Source organism: Panicum virgatum, chromosome 6N (assembly GCF_016808335.1).
Source record: "Panicum virgatum strain AP13 chromosome 6N, P.virgatum_v5, whole genome shotgun sequence".
Classification (NCBI taxonomy): Eukaryota; Viridiplantae; Streptophyta; class Magnoliopsida; order Poales; family Poaceae; genus Panicum; species Panicum virgatum.
In genome coordinates, this window is record NC_053150.1 from 28,818,301 (window position 1) to 28,839,447 (window position 21,147).

General features: G+C 45.0%; 2 protein-coding genes across 2 annotated transcripts; both read right to left on the reverse strand.

The window, feature by feature from the left end:
• Positions 1–8,666: 8,666 nt before the first annotated feature.
• Positions 8,667–9,740, reverse strand: LOC120678043 (senescence-specific cysteine protease SAG39-like). The gene is made up of 2 exons (XM_039959204.1): positions 9,305–9,740; positions 8,667–9,217 (listed from the first exon to the last, which is right to left on the reverse strand). Exons 1-2 carry the CDS (start codon positions 9,738–9,740, stop codon positions 8,667–8,669), a joined length of 987 nt encoding a protein of 328 aa, XP_039815138.1.
• A 2,153-nt stretch (positions 9,741–11,893) lies between these two features.
• Positions 11,894–16,491, reverse strand: LOC120679877. The gene is made up of 3 exons (XM_039961539.1): positions 16,291–16,491; positions 15,886–16,214; positions 11,894–14,170 (listed from the first exon to the last, which is right to left on the reverse strand). Exons 1-3 carry the CDS (start codon positions 16,397–16,399, stop codon positions 12,206–12,208), a joined length of 2,403 nt encoding a protein of 800 aa, XP_039817473.1. The 5' UTR covers positions 16,400–16,491; the 3' UTR covers positions 11,894–12,205.
• Positions 16,492–21,147: the final 4,656 nt, after the last annotated feature.

Sequence of the window (21,147 nt, forward strand, 5' to 3'; positions counted from 1 at the left end):
TGTTGTAGTTCATTTGTAAAGTATGTATATTTATATTTTTGTTGCAGATGTTATATTGGATCTCTTCTCGATATATAAGTGTAGGGTCGAGATCGGACGTTGATTTTCCGGACAGATCTGAAAGTTGGATCCCGCTGAAGTGATCAGCAAGGTCACCGGGGTCGACAGAGGAAGACAAGGGATTCACCTTTGGATCTATGGTGTCGGCCAGGTGGCCATTGAAGCCTCCCTAACCATCGCCAACGCAAATCCAGGATCCAAAGATGAAAGTAGTACCTTCCTCGAGCATGGTCGCAGAGTTGATGGTTGCCATCGAGTTTGTCACGGGATTGTCAGTGATCAGCCCCACGGTGGGCACCAGCTGTTGGTGTTTTACCGGCAAGCCTACCTAGAGATACCCTAAGGTAGAAGATTGCTCATAGGGGATCGCCTAGATCAAGAACAAGATGGTGCAAGCAACACAAGTGTTTAGACAGGTTCGGAGCACGAGTTGTGTAATATCTTACATCCATTTTGGTTTTTTGTATTACCTGAGGTGAGTATCTGCATTGGAGGGTTCCCTGTCCGCCTTTATATAGCCTAGGGGACAGGGTTACATGAAGTCCTAGATCGGTATGAGCTTAAGAATCCCTCCCGAATACTAGTCGGGTGGTTTTCTTCTATACCGACTAATTCTAAATCTACACGAGTAGTTAAATGATGTGTGAGTATGATACATGCCCCATCCAATATCTCATAAAGATCCATCCCACGTCAAGTATCCCATGGCCCCAAGACTGACATCGATCCACTGGGTTCACCTCATTCTTCCTAACATATGGGGTAGAAGTTGTGCTACCCTCTAACCTAGATTATGGTGCCCCAAGGGTCAAAGAATTTGACCCCGACTGAGCCGTGGAGGCTTAATAGGATGTGGTCGACTTGTTGGAGGAGGCATGACAGACAGCCCTGGTCCGTTCTGCCATCTACCAAAAAACCCTTCGTGTGTACCATCAAAGAAAAATCTAGGGAAGAACCCTCGAAGTTGGCGACTTGGTGCAACAGAGGACGCAGTCGACCAAGGATAATCACAAACTCACTCCGCCCTGTTAAGGACCATACACGATTGCGGAGGTTGTCTAACTAGGCACCTACTGACTAAAGAATAGGAACTAGCTTCCGGATGAGAAGAACAAGAAGAAGATCACTATCAAGTGTTCTCTCATCTACACCAAGCCCAACCGGAGAAACAAAAGCAATAGCACCTCCTATGTAATCAAGAAGAAGAGCAATGGCAAGGTGGTTGCTCACAAAGTTTGGAAGAAAGAACAGAGTTGGAACCGCTCCATTTGGGTGCCCAAGGAAGTCATCGCCAACATGAAGGGGCCTCAAATGGTGTGGGTTCCAAAGGATACTTGAAGCTCAAGATCGGCTACGGGTGATTTGGAGGCTTGGCTAAAAAGAAGATGAGAAGATTTAAGCTAAAGAAGCCAATCTCACAACTTGGACATTTGATGCCTAAGTCCCCCATGAGGTAATGGTAGCTAGATTTCAATTCATATATCATATAGCTCCATTCCTTTTTGCTAGGATGTTTGCATACATTGCATTTCCTAGTGCTATATATGGTGGGTTTCTTATGTCTTGCTCTAACCCATGAGCAACCCACATGGTTTAATAAGTGTGTAGAAAGCTACACAAAGTTGCCCGTCATGGTACATGGACTTCATGAGGTATGTATTTCATTTTTGTACCATGAACATGAGCTATATGGTAAACTTCCCATTGTTGTCATAAACAATATGCATACATTTGCTTGGTGAGTCAAACACTAAACCATGGTTTGTGATTTTAGAGACTAACATATTTGAAAGCTTATCTTTTGTAGTCTCTCAACGGAGATATCACTCTAAGAGAATGTTGTTCACTTGCAATGTGAATTAAGAACTCTGTAAGTGTGATTAGATAAAGTACTGTGCTTTCATGCATATTGAGCCATTCTATTGAACTTAAATTTTTGTATCTAAGTTCATAGGATATGTGCTCATACATTTTCTCACCTTGGTGTACCAAGTGTTCTTCAAGCAAGATCTTTCATTTGGCTTTACACAAGTCACTTTCGATAGGTACAATCAAGGTAACTAAACAGCCCCTAGAGGTATGCAAGGTTCCAACTCTTTCAATTGGAATCAATGTCAATTCTTTGATTATTTAGAGCTACCTCCACTTATGATATGATCTAAGCTTTCTTGGTCTAATACATAGTTTTGCTCATGTCATGCAAGTTTCATGATTTTTTGATTCACCTTAGTGATTTTTTGAATTGGTATCTTCATTGATATCATACAAATGGATCCTAATTCATGGAACTAACCCTAGGATACTAATTTTTCTCTTTGAGCTACAATATTTTGCAAGGCCTTTTTAGGTGATTTGATGCCAAAGGAGGAGAAATGTGGATCAAAGCAAGTATCTTCCAAAGAGGGAGGAATGTCTTCCAAAGGGAGAGAAATTCCAAGTGAATCAAGTCAACATATAAGGGAGAAGTAGCAAATATGGGGAGAAGCAAAGGGGGAATCATGGATTTAGGGGGAGGCCAAGCCAACATTTGATAGTGGTAAGCATCTAAGCAAGTGTAAGTGTTCAATTTGTCAATGTTTGCAAAATTTATGCTTGCTTTGATTGTGTTGTCATCAATCACCAAAAAGGGAAAGATTGTAACGAACATGGCCCCATTTAGGCCATTTCAAGTGATTTTGGTGATCGAGTGACAATGCAATCATTGGGACTAACGAGTTTGTTGAGTGAATCTATCTAGGTCCCAAGGATGAAGTAAAAAGCCATAGCAAAAGCAAAACACAAAGAAAGAACTCAAATAAACGCTGAATTGGATTAGTTCTACAGAAAATCAATAGCACTAGAAGTTCCGACTGGTCATCAGACGATCCGACGTCCATTGATCGGAAGGTCCGATGCCCTAGGGCCGGGCTAATGCTCAGTGGTGTTTGAAATCAGCTGAAAATATCTATACCACCGAAAGGTCAGATGCCACCCAATAATAGCCATCGAACTAATCACCAGAGCATCACACACAGAGCATGTTAAGGGCGCAGCAGCATACCCTTCAGCACCGGATGTTCCGACGGCCATCGGAGCAAGGCACCACACTAATGATGTCAGCACTATAGGGTACCTGACTTGGAAGTCATGAGCACCGGAAGGTCCGCCGCACTGTCGGAGCAATGCATCGAAAGATCCGATGACTAGTAAGTAAGCTGTCAAAAGGCTCAACGGCTACATCTGGGCTCAGAGTGACCGAAATGTCCGATGCCCACCATCGGAAGGTCAGATGCCTACGCAGGAAAAGGCATAACGGCTACAAACGGCTAGTTCGACTTGGTGGCTATATAAGCGCCTCACCCTGGCCATTATCAAGTTGTTGGAGTTCAAGGAGACCTCATATACAATGAGAACACCTCCAAGCCAACTCAAGTGCTTTGTGATCAAATCCTTAGGTGTAGCACAAGCTTTGTAAGTAAGAGTGCTAGGCTAGCTCAAGTTTTGAATGAGAGAGCAAGATTGTGTGCCTTGTGTGCTATGCTTGAGAGCAACTCAAGCTTGTACTCGGTGTGCCGGCCATCTTTGGAGTATTGGTGGCTCGCCGACAACGACAACGACCCTCCGGCTTGGTGTGGAGCGGCGTCGACATCTTTGTGCCGGGGATGTGGAGACCCATATTCTTTATGGAGAAGCTCCTTAGTGGAACCTGAGGTCAAGGTGCCCATGGTGACTTGCAAGCCTTGATGGCGAGGCGAGAAGAGTCCCAGAAGAGATTTGGTGGCCGAGAAGCAATACTCTTGATAAAGTGCTTCAACAACGTGGAGTAGGAGCGGCTTTGTGACTAACCGAACTACAGGATAAATCTTGCGTCAAGAGTTTGCTTCCTCTCATCCCTATTTATGCTTCCACATTTTATATTGCAACTTGTATGCCTTTACTTTCTTAGAGTAGTTTCTTGATAGGATTGGCTATAGGTTGCATAACACTTTTTGGGATGAGGGTTTCACACTAGAAGAACCAAAGTTGCACATTTAGATAGCTTATTTTAGTTTAAATATTGTGAAAACTAGTTGGAGCTTTATGTTAAGGTTTTAAGTTGCCTAATTCACCCCCTCCCCCTCTTAGGCTACGAGTGCCCAATTCCTTTCACTGTTCGAAAAATGAAAACTAACTAAACGAGGAAAAATGTTTTTTACTGTGGCATCACGTCCGCGTTGGCCATCGACATGAATGGGACAGGCTGCGTTGTAGGGTCAACCGGAAGATAGCCTTGGCTGGAAGCCAATGTGATCGGGGCAGCACTTGACCCAACTTCAACTTCTCAGACGCCACTGTTGCCTAGGGTCGCCTCTATCTCCGTGCATTGTGCCACCTTCACGCACTATGCACTAGTTGCCACCGCGATCAGCACAAAACTCTACCCAAGTTTGCGGAGCTGTTCAACGGTCCACCCAGTGGCTGTTGATGTTCTATTTTGACCATCAAATATTGCGCAAAACTTGAGCATCAAAGTGAATAAATGTTAGCATAGGATGATTTATTGACAAATTCCACAAATGCTGGTCTGAAAATGTGTGTAGGTGAATTTGGGCCAAAAATGAAAGAAACTAGCAAGTATGATCCGAAGTATAAATGCTCAACCAACCACAAGCATGTCTAAGGATCAAAAGGGTCCACTTGAAAGCCACACATGAGAAGGAAACATAGTACATGCGCATGAACACGTCATCAATCCAAAGAAACACCTTCTCCATCGATCATATGTGAGCACAAGGATCCATGGGCCCACCAGAGCAGGAAACCGACACGTGCAAGTGCCCACTCATCAAGAGCCGACATTAGGCACCACATGGCAGCCCCTCAGCAAAAGTTGAGGTCGGTTGGCCACAGAACCCGGTCGACCAACCAACCTTGTCGGCCGACCGGTTCTTGGCACCACCGACCATCCTGTTCCACGTGTTGCTTCCTTATTGGCTGCCAAAGGTGGTTCCAGGTGATTGGAGGCTCAACTCATGGTTGAAGACCCCTGGTTCCTCCTATAAATACTAGAGAACGAGCCCCAAAATGAGACATCTCACACTTCTCCTCTTGAGTTTCACTTTCATATTTGAGCTTAAGGGCTTGCCGAAGAGGCTTAACGCTGGTTAGCTAGTGCTAGGAAAATAGGGAGAGAGTGAGGGGGAGTCGGGGAGGTGCTGGTTGGCCTCTGGCGCTCTTCTCCAGCTTGTACCTCGACGGATGCTTATCAATCATAGTAAGTGTTCATGATCTTCTTTGTGCTTTAGTTTCTTAGTTAAGTTAGTGCTAGTCCTTAGTTGTTTATGAGACCCTGATTCACTAGTTTAGTGGATGCCTCTAGAGTATGACTCCTGATAGAGATGGATGCTCTCTACAATTCTAGAGATAGTAGAAGACAGTGTAGATGTGGTGTCTAGACTAGACACTATCTTTGGTTGTTGTATCAACCCATGGTTTATAAAGGTAGCCTGCAGATGGTGACAGTCCTGTTTAGTGCCATCGTAATCCTCCATGTTTGGGTATATAGCAGTAGCCTTATTACTAGAGCTCATGGTTTTATCCAGAGGTAGCTAGTAGCCCGAAGTAAACAACTAGTTAGCTCTATCTTACCACTATTTCATCCTTGATATTTCAATCAAAGGAGATACTCTATTTCACAATCTATCCATCTGGATTCCACTTTTTAAAGAAAGTCTTTCCTGGATCCTGAAAAAACAAGAAAGAACAGTTTGACTCTGAGCCATAGAAATCATCTATGTCTCTTACTTCTTCAGTAGTGTGGTGTCCTTAGACAAATTCGAGCCATAGATAATATACTCACGTTCCTTAGTGGTTTCGATACCCTAGAATAATCATGGGTGAAAGCTATGATGATATCCGTGTGCTTGCGGATTCTATTTGTGACGCTCCAAAATGTTAACAGTGGCATAGCCTCTTTCGATCACTTCAAGTCTAGGGTCGGGTGGTGTGACGCCACTGACGTCAACACTCCCGAGGCACCATGGAAGACTCCATTGGAAATGAGCTCTGCCACCATGCCCAAAATCTTGATAGGATCGGCAACAAGCACGCTCGATCCCAGACGAGGCCCGAAGACCTTTGTGACCACTGGCTACACTGCACCCGAGAACTGAATGAGATCCTCCTTGAGGACCTTGCTCCTCTCCAGGGAATCCGCCAGCGCTTGCGCGTTCCATGTCACCACCCCTTAGGTGGTCATCAGTTCGGACTCAGTGATGTGGTGAGGGTCCTCCAACCACTTCAACTCATCTTGCAGGAGCTTATTCCTCTCCCCTAGTTTTGAACGCGAACAAAGCGGGAGTTAGAAGACACAAAATTTGACACAGGATCGATAGGAAAGGGTGAACGAGCCACTTACCAGCCATGGCCTACTCAACGAGTCCTGAGCCCCTCCACCTCCTAGGTAAGCTTTACCTCCAACTACCCCTTGGACTGAGCTTGGCCCTCAGCAAGCGCTCGAGCCACCCGCTCTGCTCACAGCGCCAACCGCTCTGTGTCCAAAGCCAATTGGCCACAGCAAGCTCCTTCTTGGCGCCAGTCGTGCGGTCACGCTCGCGAAGCTTCGACACTCGGGCGGCCTCCAGCTCGCAGGTCAACTCCTCGAATCATCGCTGCACCACAGCCTCCCTAATCGGGCGTGTTCATACTGTAGGAACCAGGACTTGTTCAACAAAATCAAAAAAAATCACATCATCGGAGAATTAAAAAGGAGGCAAAGGGGGAACTGTAAAGACTTACAGGAGCAAAGTTTGGTGGGTTGACCGATGCAGTCCACCGAGCGAGCCTGACCTTCTTGAGGGTCCCACAAGCCCTGCCAGCACGTGGCAAGGCCATCGTAGACTGACTGACTACTTCGCTCGAGACGGCCCAAGAGGGCCTCCTCCTACCGGTTGTGAAGGACAAAATGGACCTTAGCTGGCTCGCTAAAGTCGGCCCACACCCACTCGCTGACCGACGCGCTCGCAAACACGGACGGCCTGTAGGCTGGGACCATAGCCCACCCATAGCTCCCCTCCAAACACCCCCGGCAGCACAGGAGGATCTTGAAATCCCGAGCACATGGGAACGAGGAGAGGGGAAAAAGGGCCAACGGCAATTCCTACCATGTCGCGGAGCTCCGGTGATGCACAGAAGTCGAGGAGAGACGGCGGATCGATGGTGAGGGCGAGCTCGGGAAGAGGGCTCTGGCGCTGCACAGTAGTGAAGCAAGCGAGGCGAGGAAGGGGGGAGGGGCTTCCCGATCCGGAATAAATCCTATACAATAAAACAAGCCCTTGATGATTTTTGCACTGCTGTTTCATGGGCCTGGTGCCGAGAAATAGACTCTGCACGGCTTACTGCATTCAAGTTTACTAGATCTTGCACAAAAACGATTTTTTCTTGATTAGCGCTCCTTGTGTACTACAACTTTTTGTATCTTGTTATTGAAGCTTAGGAGATCGTTCTTAGTGTGCCGACATGATAACAGTACATCATAGGGCACTTATAAGGGACATATCTCCATGCATCTGGGGTGCGCTCATCCTTTCTGAATATGAGCTCCATGCTCTCCATGGAAATAACCAGCATGTATTCATCAATCATTAAGTATTGAACTGCAGAATATGCATAAAGATTAGGAAAAAGTCTATATAACCCCCCCAACGTATCAATGGTGGATCACATCACCCCCTGAACTACAAAATCGGATTTCCAACCCGCTCACCTTTGCAAAACCAGATATTTAACCCCCTAGGGTGGTTTTACAGCCCGGTTTTGCTACAGTAGCCCGGTTTTATTTTTTTTCTTTTTATTTATTTTTGCTGAATCTTTAAAAGATCATAATAAATCACAGAAAAATTATAAAATAAAAAAATTAATTTTGTTGGACTCCACATGAGTAGATACATACAGTGAGTATATAATATAGTATGTTTTAGTACCAATTTTTTTGCTGTAGCTTTAGATCTATGCTTCTCTGTATGGAATAATTTATAGATGCAGCTTCTATGGTCTAATTGTGGTGAAAATTTTATGGTGGCCTAATTATAGTATGCTTTTACTGTAGTAAAAATTTTATACTCATTGGATCATGTATAACTTAGTTATAGATAAATCATAGATTTAACAAACATAAACCTAAATAAAGTTATAACTAAGATATACATGATCCAATGAGTATGAAATTTTTACTATAGTTCAATAATACAATAACTCTCTCACAGTAAAAATTTCACCATAGTTGGACCACAAAAAATGCATCTATGGATTATTCTGATTAATTGCAGTAAAATATAGATCTAAAACTACAACAAAAACTTTGTGCTAAAGCATACAATATTATATGTTCACTGTGTAGATTTACTCAGATGAAGTCCAACAAAATTAGATTTTCTATTTTATAATTTTTATGTGATTTACTATATTTTTTTTAAGATTCAGCGAAAATAAATAAAAAAGGAAAAAAACAAAACTGCGCCACTGTAGCAAAACCGGGCTGCAAAACCACTCTGGGGGGTTAAATGTCCGGTTTTGCAAAGGTGAGGGTGTTAGAAACCCGGTTTTATAGTTCATGGGGTAATGTGATCCACCATTGATACGTTAGGGGGTTATATAGACTTTTTATCCGAAATTTCCTTCTCCATCCTCAGGTAACCATTCTCACCCCAAGTCGTGCCCCATGAGTTCTTCATCAGCCAATACTTGGTCCCATCACTGGTCTTTCCATAACCAATGGCTGCGATTCCATGGTCCAAGTCAGTACCACAGGAGCCGGTCATCACACCACATGAGTAGAACTGAAATGTCATGTCTCCCCTGTCCACTGCCACCGACACGGGCTGGTTCGCCACTGCCTTCATCAGTGCAGCCTCATCGTTGGCCGGCACATCTTCATAGCCCTTGATGGTCGCTGCACTGTTTGATCCACTCTTGCACTTACCATCCGCAGCTGTGTAAGGATAGCTGGATTCAGAGGTTAGTCCACCATTCTTGATGATGAACTTGAAGGCATCATCCATCAAACCACCCTCGCATCCCTGATCCTCACCATGGACATCGCAATCAACCAACTCTTGCTCGGAGAGTGAGATGAGTTTGCCGGTGCTGATTTTCACAATGCCCTCTGTGGCGGCCACAGCCGAGAATGCCCAGCAACAGCCTGCAATTGACAATGTTCTTATATAAAATAGTTTCGGTAAATTGAGTTGGGACAAGTACTGTATCATCCTACTAAGTGTGTACTTACCACATTGGCCCTGATCCTTGATGGGAGTGACAGCACCCTTGGTCCTCCAGTCGATGGTCGCTGGTAGCGCATCAATGCTTACGTTCTCGTACCTAAATCCGGTAGGGACTTTCACCGGGCTAGGTCGGAAGCCCTTGTTAGTCTTGGTGGCCCTGAACTCGTCGTTGGTGAGGTCTGCGAATTGGTTGACGCCGAGCCAGAACTTGTAGTTCTCAGCGGCGTTGAATGACTCAATGAACTTAACATTGTCCTTGAACACCTCGAACCGCCGAGCCTTCTCGGCAGCATCTTTGTAGACACGGCTGTACTGGGCCATCCACTGCTCGTGCCTCGCCACCATGGCTGAGTCATCGCTCAGGTCACGAGCAGCAAGGGCAGCACTGCAGAAGAAGGCGCAGCCGAGGATTGTGAGAAGCAAAGCCTTTGGTATGGCCATGGTCGGTCAGGCAGTTGGTTTCTACTGCTGCAATTGTGCACTGTCGTCCAATTGATTTGGTGATTCGATATGGAAGAGTTGCAGGGTATATATAGCTACCGGTCTGTATTTTTGTAAGCAAGAAGATGCGGTGCTTGTACGATGTATTGGGTGGAAAAGGACATGTCCGTAGCCGTGAAGTACGATCAGCTGAGGATAACCATTGGTTATGCCTAGCGTTCTCAAACCGTAATAAAAAGATTAAGCCCCATATTTGATCACAGGTGAGGTATTGAACATATCGAATAAAAATTGGTTAAAAAGACGTAACACATGGGACTGGGGCAAATGTGATTGTGACATAATAGTATAGTTAGTATTGACAGCATAGTAGGCTACGGAGTTCTTTGGACAATTCTGCTCCCGATATGATAATTTCAACTTCACACTGTGTGAACAAAACTGAAAATATTTGCTATTCGCTAGACTAGACTGTAGAATATGTAGTCCCTTTAATGTTTGGGAAATGGGTACTACGTACATTTCTCTTGAAAGAAAAACAAAATACCCTACTAACAAACTAAGGGCTTTACTACTGATCCCGTCACTACCTGAAGACTGCATTGGTTGTAAGATGTATCCTTAATTTTACTTCTGGTTTGATTACGAATTGAACGGTTAGTACTGTCCATCACCGTGGTTTTGTGTTGAAAAAACAACAGAAAACCAAGCTGAGCCTCAAGAGTTCCTAACGGACAACTGCACACGTTATCCCTTTGTAGGTCCCCAATGGCAGTAGTCGTCACTGCTTAACATCTAATATCTTACAACCACTACACGTCTTATATCTCTCCCTGTCAATGCTGGCCTAACTTCCAAGGTGATTTTTTGTGAGCAAATATGAAAATTAGGTGTAGAATTATTTTCCAAAATATAATATGTGTATTTTATATATCTTTACCTTTTTATAAAGAACGGATCATTTCTGCAGTATATTGACTTTTGATCCGTCATGTGTCTGAAGGGTGGATCCAAAAGAACCAAAAGTCCGAAGAATTGGTACCCGATGAGTAATACCATATGCAGTTCAGCCTTCGGAGCCGAAGTTAGCAACCATCAGGGATCAAATCAAATCAAAACCAGAAGCAGAGAAACACGGTTTCTTTTGTGCGCCTAAAAAGAAAAGAAGAAAACGGATATCTTCTTGACTCGGATCCCTTGTCTCTAGAATCCACTGCCACCTGCCTGGTGTCACAGAAATTGGGCCTGCACGGACGTCCGTTCGTCATAGCCCACGGCATGTTCCTTTTTTTTCTCGGCATCGTTGCTGCTAATTAGAAAATAAAAACCTCGCACCATCCTAGCTTAGATCATTCACGACAGCCTTGTCTCGCAGCCTGCCGATCGCCGAGGTCGTTGATCCCCGTTGAAAACACGAGGCGCAACTAGGGGTCACCTCGCCTCGAATTGCTTGGTTTAGTTCAATCCTCCAAACCACGAGGATTAATTCCAGGTTCTCCTGAACCATTCTCTTCCGTGCGTGCTGTCATCTACTTCAGTATGAGCATGAGCTCAATAAGTTGGCTCTGTAAACAAATAAACGCTGACCAAACTGCCCGAGAAGTGAAATAGCATTGACCTGCTACTTTCTTTGCTTGATCTTGGACCCATTGATCTATATTATTTTCCAACTATCGAATCATACTGCTTGTGCAGTTTTTTAATGATCAAACTGCTATAAGTTGTGATACGAAACAGAGTGAATCGTATACTAGAAACATCATCTTTAGAGATGGTGGGGAATGGAAAGAGACAGAGAACATAATAGGTAGGTGATGACAAGTGAGGACCACGTGCAAGTGAGGGGAAACCACTCCACAAACCACTTTAAATTACTTTAAGGATACTTTGTCCAGTATTTTAGAGTTAGTTAGAGGGTATAGTTATCTAGTTTTATAGTTTAGCGAGTTTTTTTCAAACTTGATCACAAGGTAAGGGGGCCAAACGAACTTTACTCTAACAATATGGGTCAAAAATCAAGTTGTCACGTAAGTTTTTGGCTATTATTATTAGAATGGAGATGTGTGGTGACTTCCGTTGCAATGCACGGTAATATTTGCTTGTATATTGTAATAGAAAATAATTGGCAAATCTATGATTATCAGGAAAAGCTATTGCCCAAAGTCGAGTATTTGTGACTCGGAGGATGCTGCTCATCAAACAAGAAATATAACAAAAAAACCAAAAGCAAAGGGGTGACCAATGACTATGACGGATGAACACGGTAAATTTTGCTGGTTCCTTGTTTACCGCTTGTAACAATATAAAGCCATAGGACGGGGTGGTGTATCAAGAAATTGACAAATAGTACTAGATAGTCTATGTGAGACATCCAGATAATTTGATCTCAGACATGATTATAAACCAATAGTCATCGGTGCTCCACCTGAGCCATCTCCAGCTGCACTACTGTGCCCCAATTCCTGTCATTGTCCACCACCACAGGATGCGGCTGCAGCCTCTCGCTCTTTCTCCTTCTCTGCAACATTGGCTCTGTCCCAGTGCGTCCTAGTGTAGAGATGCAGAATTATGCTGTCCTTGTTGCAGCCGTGCACACCACAGGTCTCGCACGAGAGCCCGCCATTCTCCTGCTGCAGCACGGTGAACACCTTGCCCTCTACCTGGATCTTCATTGGTTTGCCAGGCGCAGTAGCGTCGGCCTTCTTCACCGATTCCTCCACTTGGGTCACAAAGCCGTTGGCTCGGGCCGATGGGTGAGTAAGCTTTCCATCCTCTGCAGCCTCAATGTGAGTAGCAGGTTGAACCTTTGCAGGTCCATCTCCTTCGATGGGAGCCATGGCCACAGCATTTGCCGCTTGTGGTGCTGATTCTACCTCTTCAACAATCCCCGCATTCACCACAGGCTCTATGTGTATAGCAGGTTCAACCTCTGCTGTCCCATCTACTTCCATGGGTGCCGTGGCGGCAGCGTTTTCCACATGTGGAGCTTCCAGTGACAGCACTGATCCTGCCTCTTCATCAGCTTTCACTGACTTTGAGCTCTTGCTTTGCGCCCGAGTAATCTCACCATGCTCTCCATGTTCAATGCAAGTAATAGGTTTATCCTCTGCCAATCTATCGACTTCCATGGGCACCATGGTGGCATCGTTTTTTGCTCGTGTCACTGGTGATGGTGCTGATTCTACATCCACATTGGCTTTCGTAGACTTTGAGCGGTTGCCTGGCACCTCATCAGCCCCTTCGGCAAGAACTGAGGCGTCCTTGTTTACTCCTGCAGCGAGTGTCCTATTGCGCCTGTGCTTCTTCCCAGCAAGGTGAGACCGCATGATGATCTCAGATGGTGTCTTAACATTGCAGCAAGGGCAGTCGAGGAAGCCATCCACCCGCTGTAGAGGATGGTGCAAACTATCAACTTCCATGGTCAGCGAGTCAGGATCCCAGACATTATGGTCCTTAGCTGCAGCAGTACTTCCACTGGCCTTCATCACTTTTTTTCCATGAGCCTTGGTACTGTCCCCAGCGGTGACGTCTTCTTTTGTGGAAGCCTTAGTTGTTTCTTGATGCTCACTGTCATCACCAACCTTTGCTTCCAAGGGCATTGACAATGGCACTTCCACCTGAAACGATATGCCATCGACAGCAGCTGTGTCTGTTCCCATCGGTTGTGCTTTGGGTGCTTCCTCTCCACCTGTGGAGACGTTGGCAGAGATATCAGAGCTAGCGTTTGCCTTATTCTTGTGCTTCTTCCCCGACAGATGATACTGCATGCCATTCATTGACGTGGTCCTCACATTGCACAGCTCGCAGAGCAGCAAACCTTTTAACCGCCGCACGGTGTGTGGCACACCGTGCAACTCCAGAACCAGCGTTTCAGTATCAGCGCTGCCAACAGCAGTTGTGGGAGCTTCTGGCACAGACACGCCTTTCCTGACCTTCTTTGCAGCCTCATCCGGTGGCTTGCTGGAGGCTTGGCCATACTTCTGTCTCTTGGAGATGTGTTTGCTCCCTTCAAGGTGGCACATCATGGTAACGCGGTCTGCTGTCCTCACGTTGCACACCTCACAGAGAAGGTACCCATCCATCTGCACCACCTCATTCAGCGCTCCTGCATTCGTTAGCATCTTGAGCTTAGTCGGCGTGTAGTCACCCAATGGCACCAACACCTCTTCCCCTGTATCTGTCTCCGGCTCTGGTTCTGTCATTGGCTTTGGCTGCTCCAGAATGGCTGTGGCCTTCTTCTTGTGCACCTTCCCGTTGAGGTGGTCCTGCATGCCCTTCTCACAGTTTGTCGCGATGTCACATACCATGCAGGTTAATGTGATCTTCTGTTTCTTGCTTCTTGTCGCTGCTGATACTATGGATGCTGCCGCACGATCTGGGCTTTTCCGCTTGTCCGGTGAGGCCGCTAGTCCGTTTGTTCTAGGGTGGACCTGCGCATGAGAATATCGTAATCAATTTCTTCAGTAGATTAATCAATGAGCAACAAACAGACATAGCTACCAAGTCAAATCATGTTTACAGCTGGATATAGTGTCTGGGTCATCAATATCACGATTATATGTCAAGAATGCATGAAAGATGCAAGATATAGTGTTGTGAATATATAACGCATTAAATTTGATTAGCTTTTTTGTCTATATAAATGTACAACAAATTAGATTTTTCAGGCAACTTAAAAGGACAGAATTACAATAATATTATGGAAGCCACTACTGAAGTTTTTCTGTACTTCTGGAAGAACTATAAAAGTAGCCATACATGCCGTGGGCATTCTTATCACAGAGCGAATCCTGTCTAGTTTATCTTAAATATTCAATACTGCAGATGTCAATTTTGTTAGATGCTTGGAAGGTTTTGCTTTTTTGCTATTGCTAGCCAATGGCAAAACCTGCAGCATACTGCTATGTCTGACAGCAAAGTTTTGGATTGGTTATCTAAAATTTTGTGTTTAAACCATGGTTGCAGTTTCAAGATATTATGGAACAAAACAATGAAAAAATTCTAATATCAGAAAAAATTCCAATGACCACGCTGGCCCCTTGCATTGCGAGTGCAAGGTGTTTGATTAGCTGGAATATCTTCAAGTGTCATTAGTGCACAAAATGCATGGTATGCACTATTTCCTTCCACTTTTTGAACATTGCATATATATAATAAGAAAGTGAGAATTTTCGGTGACAAAGCCCCGTACAAAACAAATGATTGCAACTACAGGGCTTTGTCAGTGATGGCCATTGTGAATGAACAGAAGCCTGAGAAAAGCTTTTAAAAAAAAGCATGAGAAAAAGTATGCTAATAAGATGCTGCTCTACGTGGACCCCATGATGGCACATCGTACACGCACGGCAAAGATCCAAAAGCACATAGCAAACATGCAGTTTCTAATAATGACGAATGAATGATATGATTGCAAAAAAGACTCTGGCCTTTATACCATATAAAAGCATGCTACCTTACAACTGCGACAACGTGCAGGTCTCCATGTCCTTGTTTGATTTGTTTTCGTTATTGGCGTGGTTTTTCTTAGTAAACAAAAATAATTGGAGTTCTTCCAGCACTACAAAAAAGTTGTTTTCTACTTGGACTATTCATATCAATTCTTGTATGTATTTTGTTGTATAGTGCCAGTCGAACTTTTTGACAGCATTATTTGTGTGGGATCAAACATATCTATCAAGGCAAGGAGTCTCACATGACACAATAATTTGGACGCTGACATAACAAAAGCAACACTGTAGACTCATAGCCAATCAAATCAACAAACGACTGAATGATGCAAGACGTTATATATGCAGCAACCCACAATTCAAATGAAAAAAATTCGATGAAACGAACAACACGATCTAAAGATCTAACTATCCGGAACAAATAAAATGAACAGTCCAAATCGATTGGTAGCTTGCAGGTGTGCCAATCCCCTGCCGCCCGGCACTCAGGTAAAAAAAACACTATCAGAAAATCCGTAATTATGGTTCGTTTAATTTAGAGACACAGAAGACGATCAAATGGCAGCACAAAGCAATGCAGCAATCACTACAGCATCCATCAAAAAGGATTTGATGCGACGTGTGAGAATCGTGAGGCCGAGATGGACAAATAAACGGAAAGCGTCATCAAACACGAAAAAAGCGGAAGTGCAGCGGACCTCATCTTGCGCAGCAACCGGCAGAGACGCGTTGCCGGGGACGATCCTCGCCGGCGGGCCCGATCCCCCCGCCGAGCGCCCGAGCGTTGGCCACGAGAGGCGGAGCAGCTGCTCCCTGATCTCGCGCCGCACCTCCAGCTCCAGCTCCAAGTTCTCCGCCTCCTCCCGCAGGATCCGCTCCCTGATCCTCGCCTTCTCCGCCTGGCGCCGCAGCTCGTCGGCGGAGTCGGCCGCCGCCACATCCGGCGGTGGGAGCGGAGGTGCCTGCCACGGCACCAGGGCCGCATCCCTCGCGCGCTCTGCCGGGCCGTCCTCCCCGTCGTGGGCGTCTGGAATCGCAAAAACATGTATCATGAACCAACAGAAGTAGAATCGCCCTGGACCGGGCCGGATGGGAGATCTCACCTGCTGCCGACCCTGAGCCGGAAGTACTGGGCGCCGCAGGTGGTGAGGGCGTGGGCGGAGGCGGGGAACGGCTGCGGCGCTCGTCGCCGGCGCAGTATTGGAACTCCATGGCGATTCCGAGAGGTGAAGCGAGGGAGAGAGATGCGTGGGTTTGGGGTTTAGCAAGGTCATTAAAGAGCCCGAGACGGAAGAGACCGTGAAAAACGACGCGGGGAGGTGGGGAGATTTGTTAAGGTCTTGGGGCGCGTTTAGTTCCCAAAAATTTTCACCCAAAAATTTTCACCTCTTCTTTAAACACATGTATGAAGCACTAAATATAATTAAATAATAAAACTAATTACACAGTTTGGTTGTACATGACGAGACGAATCTTTTAAGTCTAATTAGTGCATGATTAGCCATAAGTGCTACAGTAACCCACATGTGCTAATGACGCGGTCAAAGGCCTCAAAAGATTCGTCTCGTGGTTTCCAAGTGAGTTCTGAAATTAGTTTTTTAATTAGTGTCCGAAAAGTCCTCCAGACATTCGGTCAAAGTATTGATTTGACATCCAAAATTTTTTGGCGGGGAACTAAACGCGCCCTTGGTCATAGTAGGTGCACGATAATTAATGCACGGCCGCGGAATATGTAGGCCGTGTTTGGATGGCCCTTAAAAAAATTTCATGAAAACTTTTCGATGTTTTGACCACTAATTAGTGATATTAAATAAAGTCTAATTATAAAATTATCTCCACAATTATGGTACTGTAGCAGGTGATGTAGCTGATGAGACCTTTGGCTGTACGATTAAAGGATAATTAGACGCGGTTACTGTGTCATTGATACGTGGGTCTTAGTCTATTCCATATGCGAGTTGGACTAGCTTTTCATCAATCTGAATTCTAATTGTAACCTGGACAAATCAATTAGAATCATAATCGAAATCCAAATAAACCAATCGGAATCCCAATCGGATCCGAGACACTCAATGTCTCGCATGATCACAACATGGCTTGCACACAGAGAAAGAGTACAAAGTTGATGATATTATTGTAAATTTATTATATTACTCGTATCAACACATGAGCACTATGCTAATCCATACTATATATTATTATTATCTACACTATAAAGATCAAAATCAATTAAAAATATTTATTACTCAAATCGTGCCCACCTTACCCCTCACGCTGGAGAGAGAGGTAGATGTAGATCAAAAAAATCACAATTTAGAAAATATTTCAGCCAAAAACTAAATTTTTTTCTTATCTAGTAAAAATTAGTCTACCCGCGCCTGTACCCGGACCAATGCCCCTACCAATCTGCGCTGCGTCTTCCCCAATCCCCACTCCTCGAACGAGGTCCCCGCGCCGCGGCGCCGACCTACCCATGTCCTCCACCGCGCCCAACACTTCGGATTTAGGAGCGGGAGCTGTACATCAGGAGGCGGCACACAGAAGAGGTGAGTTGGTCATCGTTGAACATGGTGGCACCGTGACGGTGTGAGTTCCGAGCTCTGCGACCTGGCTGCTGGCTCCAATGCTCTCGTCGGTGAGGTGGAGGAGGACAGCAGTCTTGTGGGCACATGGCAGGTGGCCAAGCGGCGGCCCGGTCTTCATCTCGACGGATCACCATAATTTTCCTGCTAAAATCTCCTCTCCCATTATTATTCCCTGTCCATGCCTACCACCGGTAGCTCAGATGGCAGCGAACCGGCGACGGTGGTGAACTTGCCGGCCGCTCTGTGCCTACCGCCGATCAGGCCACAAATTGTTTCCTATGCCGATCCACTTCTTACTTGTCTCTAATTTCCCTCTGGGTAAAGAAGATTAACTGCTTCTATTTTACATGCGAATAGTTAATCATTCAGTATTTTGTTTTTTTCCTGGGCTAGCTGGAGATTATGTTGGAATTATGGGCTTGGTCCATTTATTTTCATCAATGCAATTAAAAGAATTCAAACCCCACTATTAAATGCTAGGGAATCAATTTTTTAATTCCGTATCGGGATTTGAGGAGGATCTCAACCGACTTAAAGGGTGGACCCTATATACAGCACTTGTGAAGCCGGTAAGAGGAGGTTAGTGAACCGCGCGCGCTCGCCACGCCCAGGCCGTGCGGTGTGCTGAGATGAGATGACGAGGCACGACCGGGTGGTGCATGTGCGAAGATGAGAATGTTTTTGCTGTTGAACACCACAATCACTTTCTTCAGGCACTCCTGCTTAGGAGACTTCTCCCATCTCCGCTCGCCACGGCCTCGGCGTGGCGAGGGAGCGACGTGCTGTGATGAGAGGCCGTCGTGCGGCCGGGCGGTGCGCATGCGACGTGCTGAGATAAGATTGTTTTTGTTGTTGAACACCACAAGCACTTGCTTCAGATACTCCTGCTTAGGAGACCTCTCCCATCTCTCTCAGCTGCTTTCTGCAATCTCCATCGCTAGCACTGCGTGCATAGTTCTAGCATCAGCTGCTTTCTGCAATCTCCATCGCTAGCACTGCGCACACAGTTCTAGCGAGAGTAGGTCTTCGGAACCTCTATTCGCTAAAGGTCCTGCACGGGATAGCGGGCAATCAGGTTTTTGGGGAGCGTCTTGACACGACTGCTTGGTCCCTAAACGACTATTTCGTCTACATTCCGGCGGCGTGAACGACTACTTCGTCTACATCCCGACAACCAGAACGACTACTTCGTCTACTTCCTGGTGATCGTTTGTAAGACTGCACTGCGAACATCATCCTGCATCGACGTCGTTCGGCTACATCAAGTAAGGCCAGTCGAATAGAATGTCTATTCCAGCTGGTAACGACGCAACCGGTGCCTCCAGCACTGGTCTCGTCTTGTGGTACAATCTGAAACTCATATGTTTCATTTTGTTTAATTTTGTATTAATCTTGAACACTTGCACATGCTTAGTTTCACTCACTATAGTCATGGAAATATTATCTAATTACATTGTTAATTTTGGAATTAAAATATACTGGAAAATGCCTAGATTTCTAACAATTCAAAAACCTGATAATGTTAATAGGCTTTCGGTATCTAGCTTTGCTGTAACAATCAAACCACCACTTTTTGATGGTTCCAATTACAAACATTGGCGTTAGAGGCTTATACTATGGTTGACAGCATGATGCATGTAAGAGAGGGGAAGCATGAACAGTTCACTCCAGAGAAAGGGAGTGTGTTCAATGAGGCTGATAACCTCTTTCGAGGCTGTGTCATTAGTGTTCTCGCTGAAAACCTGGTGGATTCTTATATCCGGCTACCAACTGGCAAAGCTTTGTGGGATGCTCTTGAGGCTAAATATGGAGTGTCTGATGCCGGCATTGAGTTATATGTGATGGAGCAGTTCCTTGACTATAGGATGGTCGAAGACCGTTCTGTGGTCATGTGTGTTAAGCAAAAGATCTCAGAAATTGTAGCAAAGAGTCTCCATGTGTGTTACCCGATAAGTTTGTGGCCGGAGGTATTATCTCTAAACTGTCACCTTCTTGGAGGGACTTTGCTACTTCATTGAAACACAACAGACAGGAGTTCACCATAGATGGACTCATTGGGACTCTTGATGTTGAGGAGAAGGTGAGAGCAAAGGACATACATGGGAAAGGAGTTGTTGGTCCTTCAAGTGCCAATCTTGTTCAGAAGAACAATTCCCACAAGAATAAGAAAAAGCCACCGCTGAACCAATCTAAGGCTAAGCAGACAACCACTTTCAAGAAAAAGAAGAAGAAGGAAGCTTGCTATTTGTGCGCGAGTAAGGAACACTTTGCTGCTAAGTGTCTAGAGCGCAAAGGCAAGAAGTCCGCCAACATGGTAATTAGCGAGTCTGGAGGAACATCGGGGTGCGGTAATTCATTACCTTCAGTTCTTTCAGTATTTTGTTCACTCGAGTGGTGGGTTAACACTGGTGCTAATATTCATGTTTGTGCTGATGCTTCTTTGGTTTCTTCTTATCAGGTCGGAGGGACTTCCTCCTTGCTGATGGGGAACGGATCGCATGCGCGTGTTCTTGGTGTTGGTACGGTAAATATGAAGTTTATTTCGGGGAAGACCGTGCAGCTAAAGAACATACAGCATGTCCCCACCATCAAGAAGAATTTAGTCAGCGGCTCTCTACTGTATAGAGATGGTTTTAAGTTAGTCTTTGAGTCTAATATATGTATCTTCTCTAAGTTTGGTACTTTCATTAGAAAAGATTATGAAAGCAGAGGCTTGTTCCGTCTTTCTTTGTCAGATGTTTGTAATAAAGTTGCGTACAATAATATTAACGTTGATGAATCAAATGTTTGGCATTCGAGGCTTTGTCACATTAATTTTGGTTGTATGATGCGCTTAGCTAATCTGAGTTTAATTTCAAAATTTATCTTTGTCAAAAATTCTAAGTGCCATGTATGTGTTGAATCCAAACAAACTCGCAAGCCTCATAAGACCGCGCAGGCGAGGAGCTTGGCACCCTTAGAATTAATTCATTCCAATTTGTGCGAAATGAATGGCGTGTTGACAAAAGGTGGTAAAAGATATTTCATGACTTTGATCGATGACTGCACTAGATTTTGTTACATCTATTTGTTGAAGTGAAAAGATGAAGCTTTACACTACATTAAAATCTATAAAGCTGAAGTAGAAAACCAACTTGAGAGAAAGATCAAAAGAGTTAGGTCAGATCATGGTGGCGAGTACTTCTCAAATTTATTCACTTTATTCTGCGAGGAACATGAAATCATTCATGAGAGGACGCCTCCCTATTCACCTCAGTCAAATGGGTTGCCGAAAGAAAGAACCGCACTCTAACTGATTTGGTTAACGCCATGTTAGTTACAGCGAGACTTTCCAAGGAATGGTGGGGTGAGGTTATATTGACTGCATGTCATGTC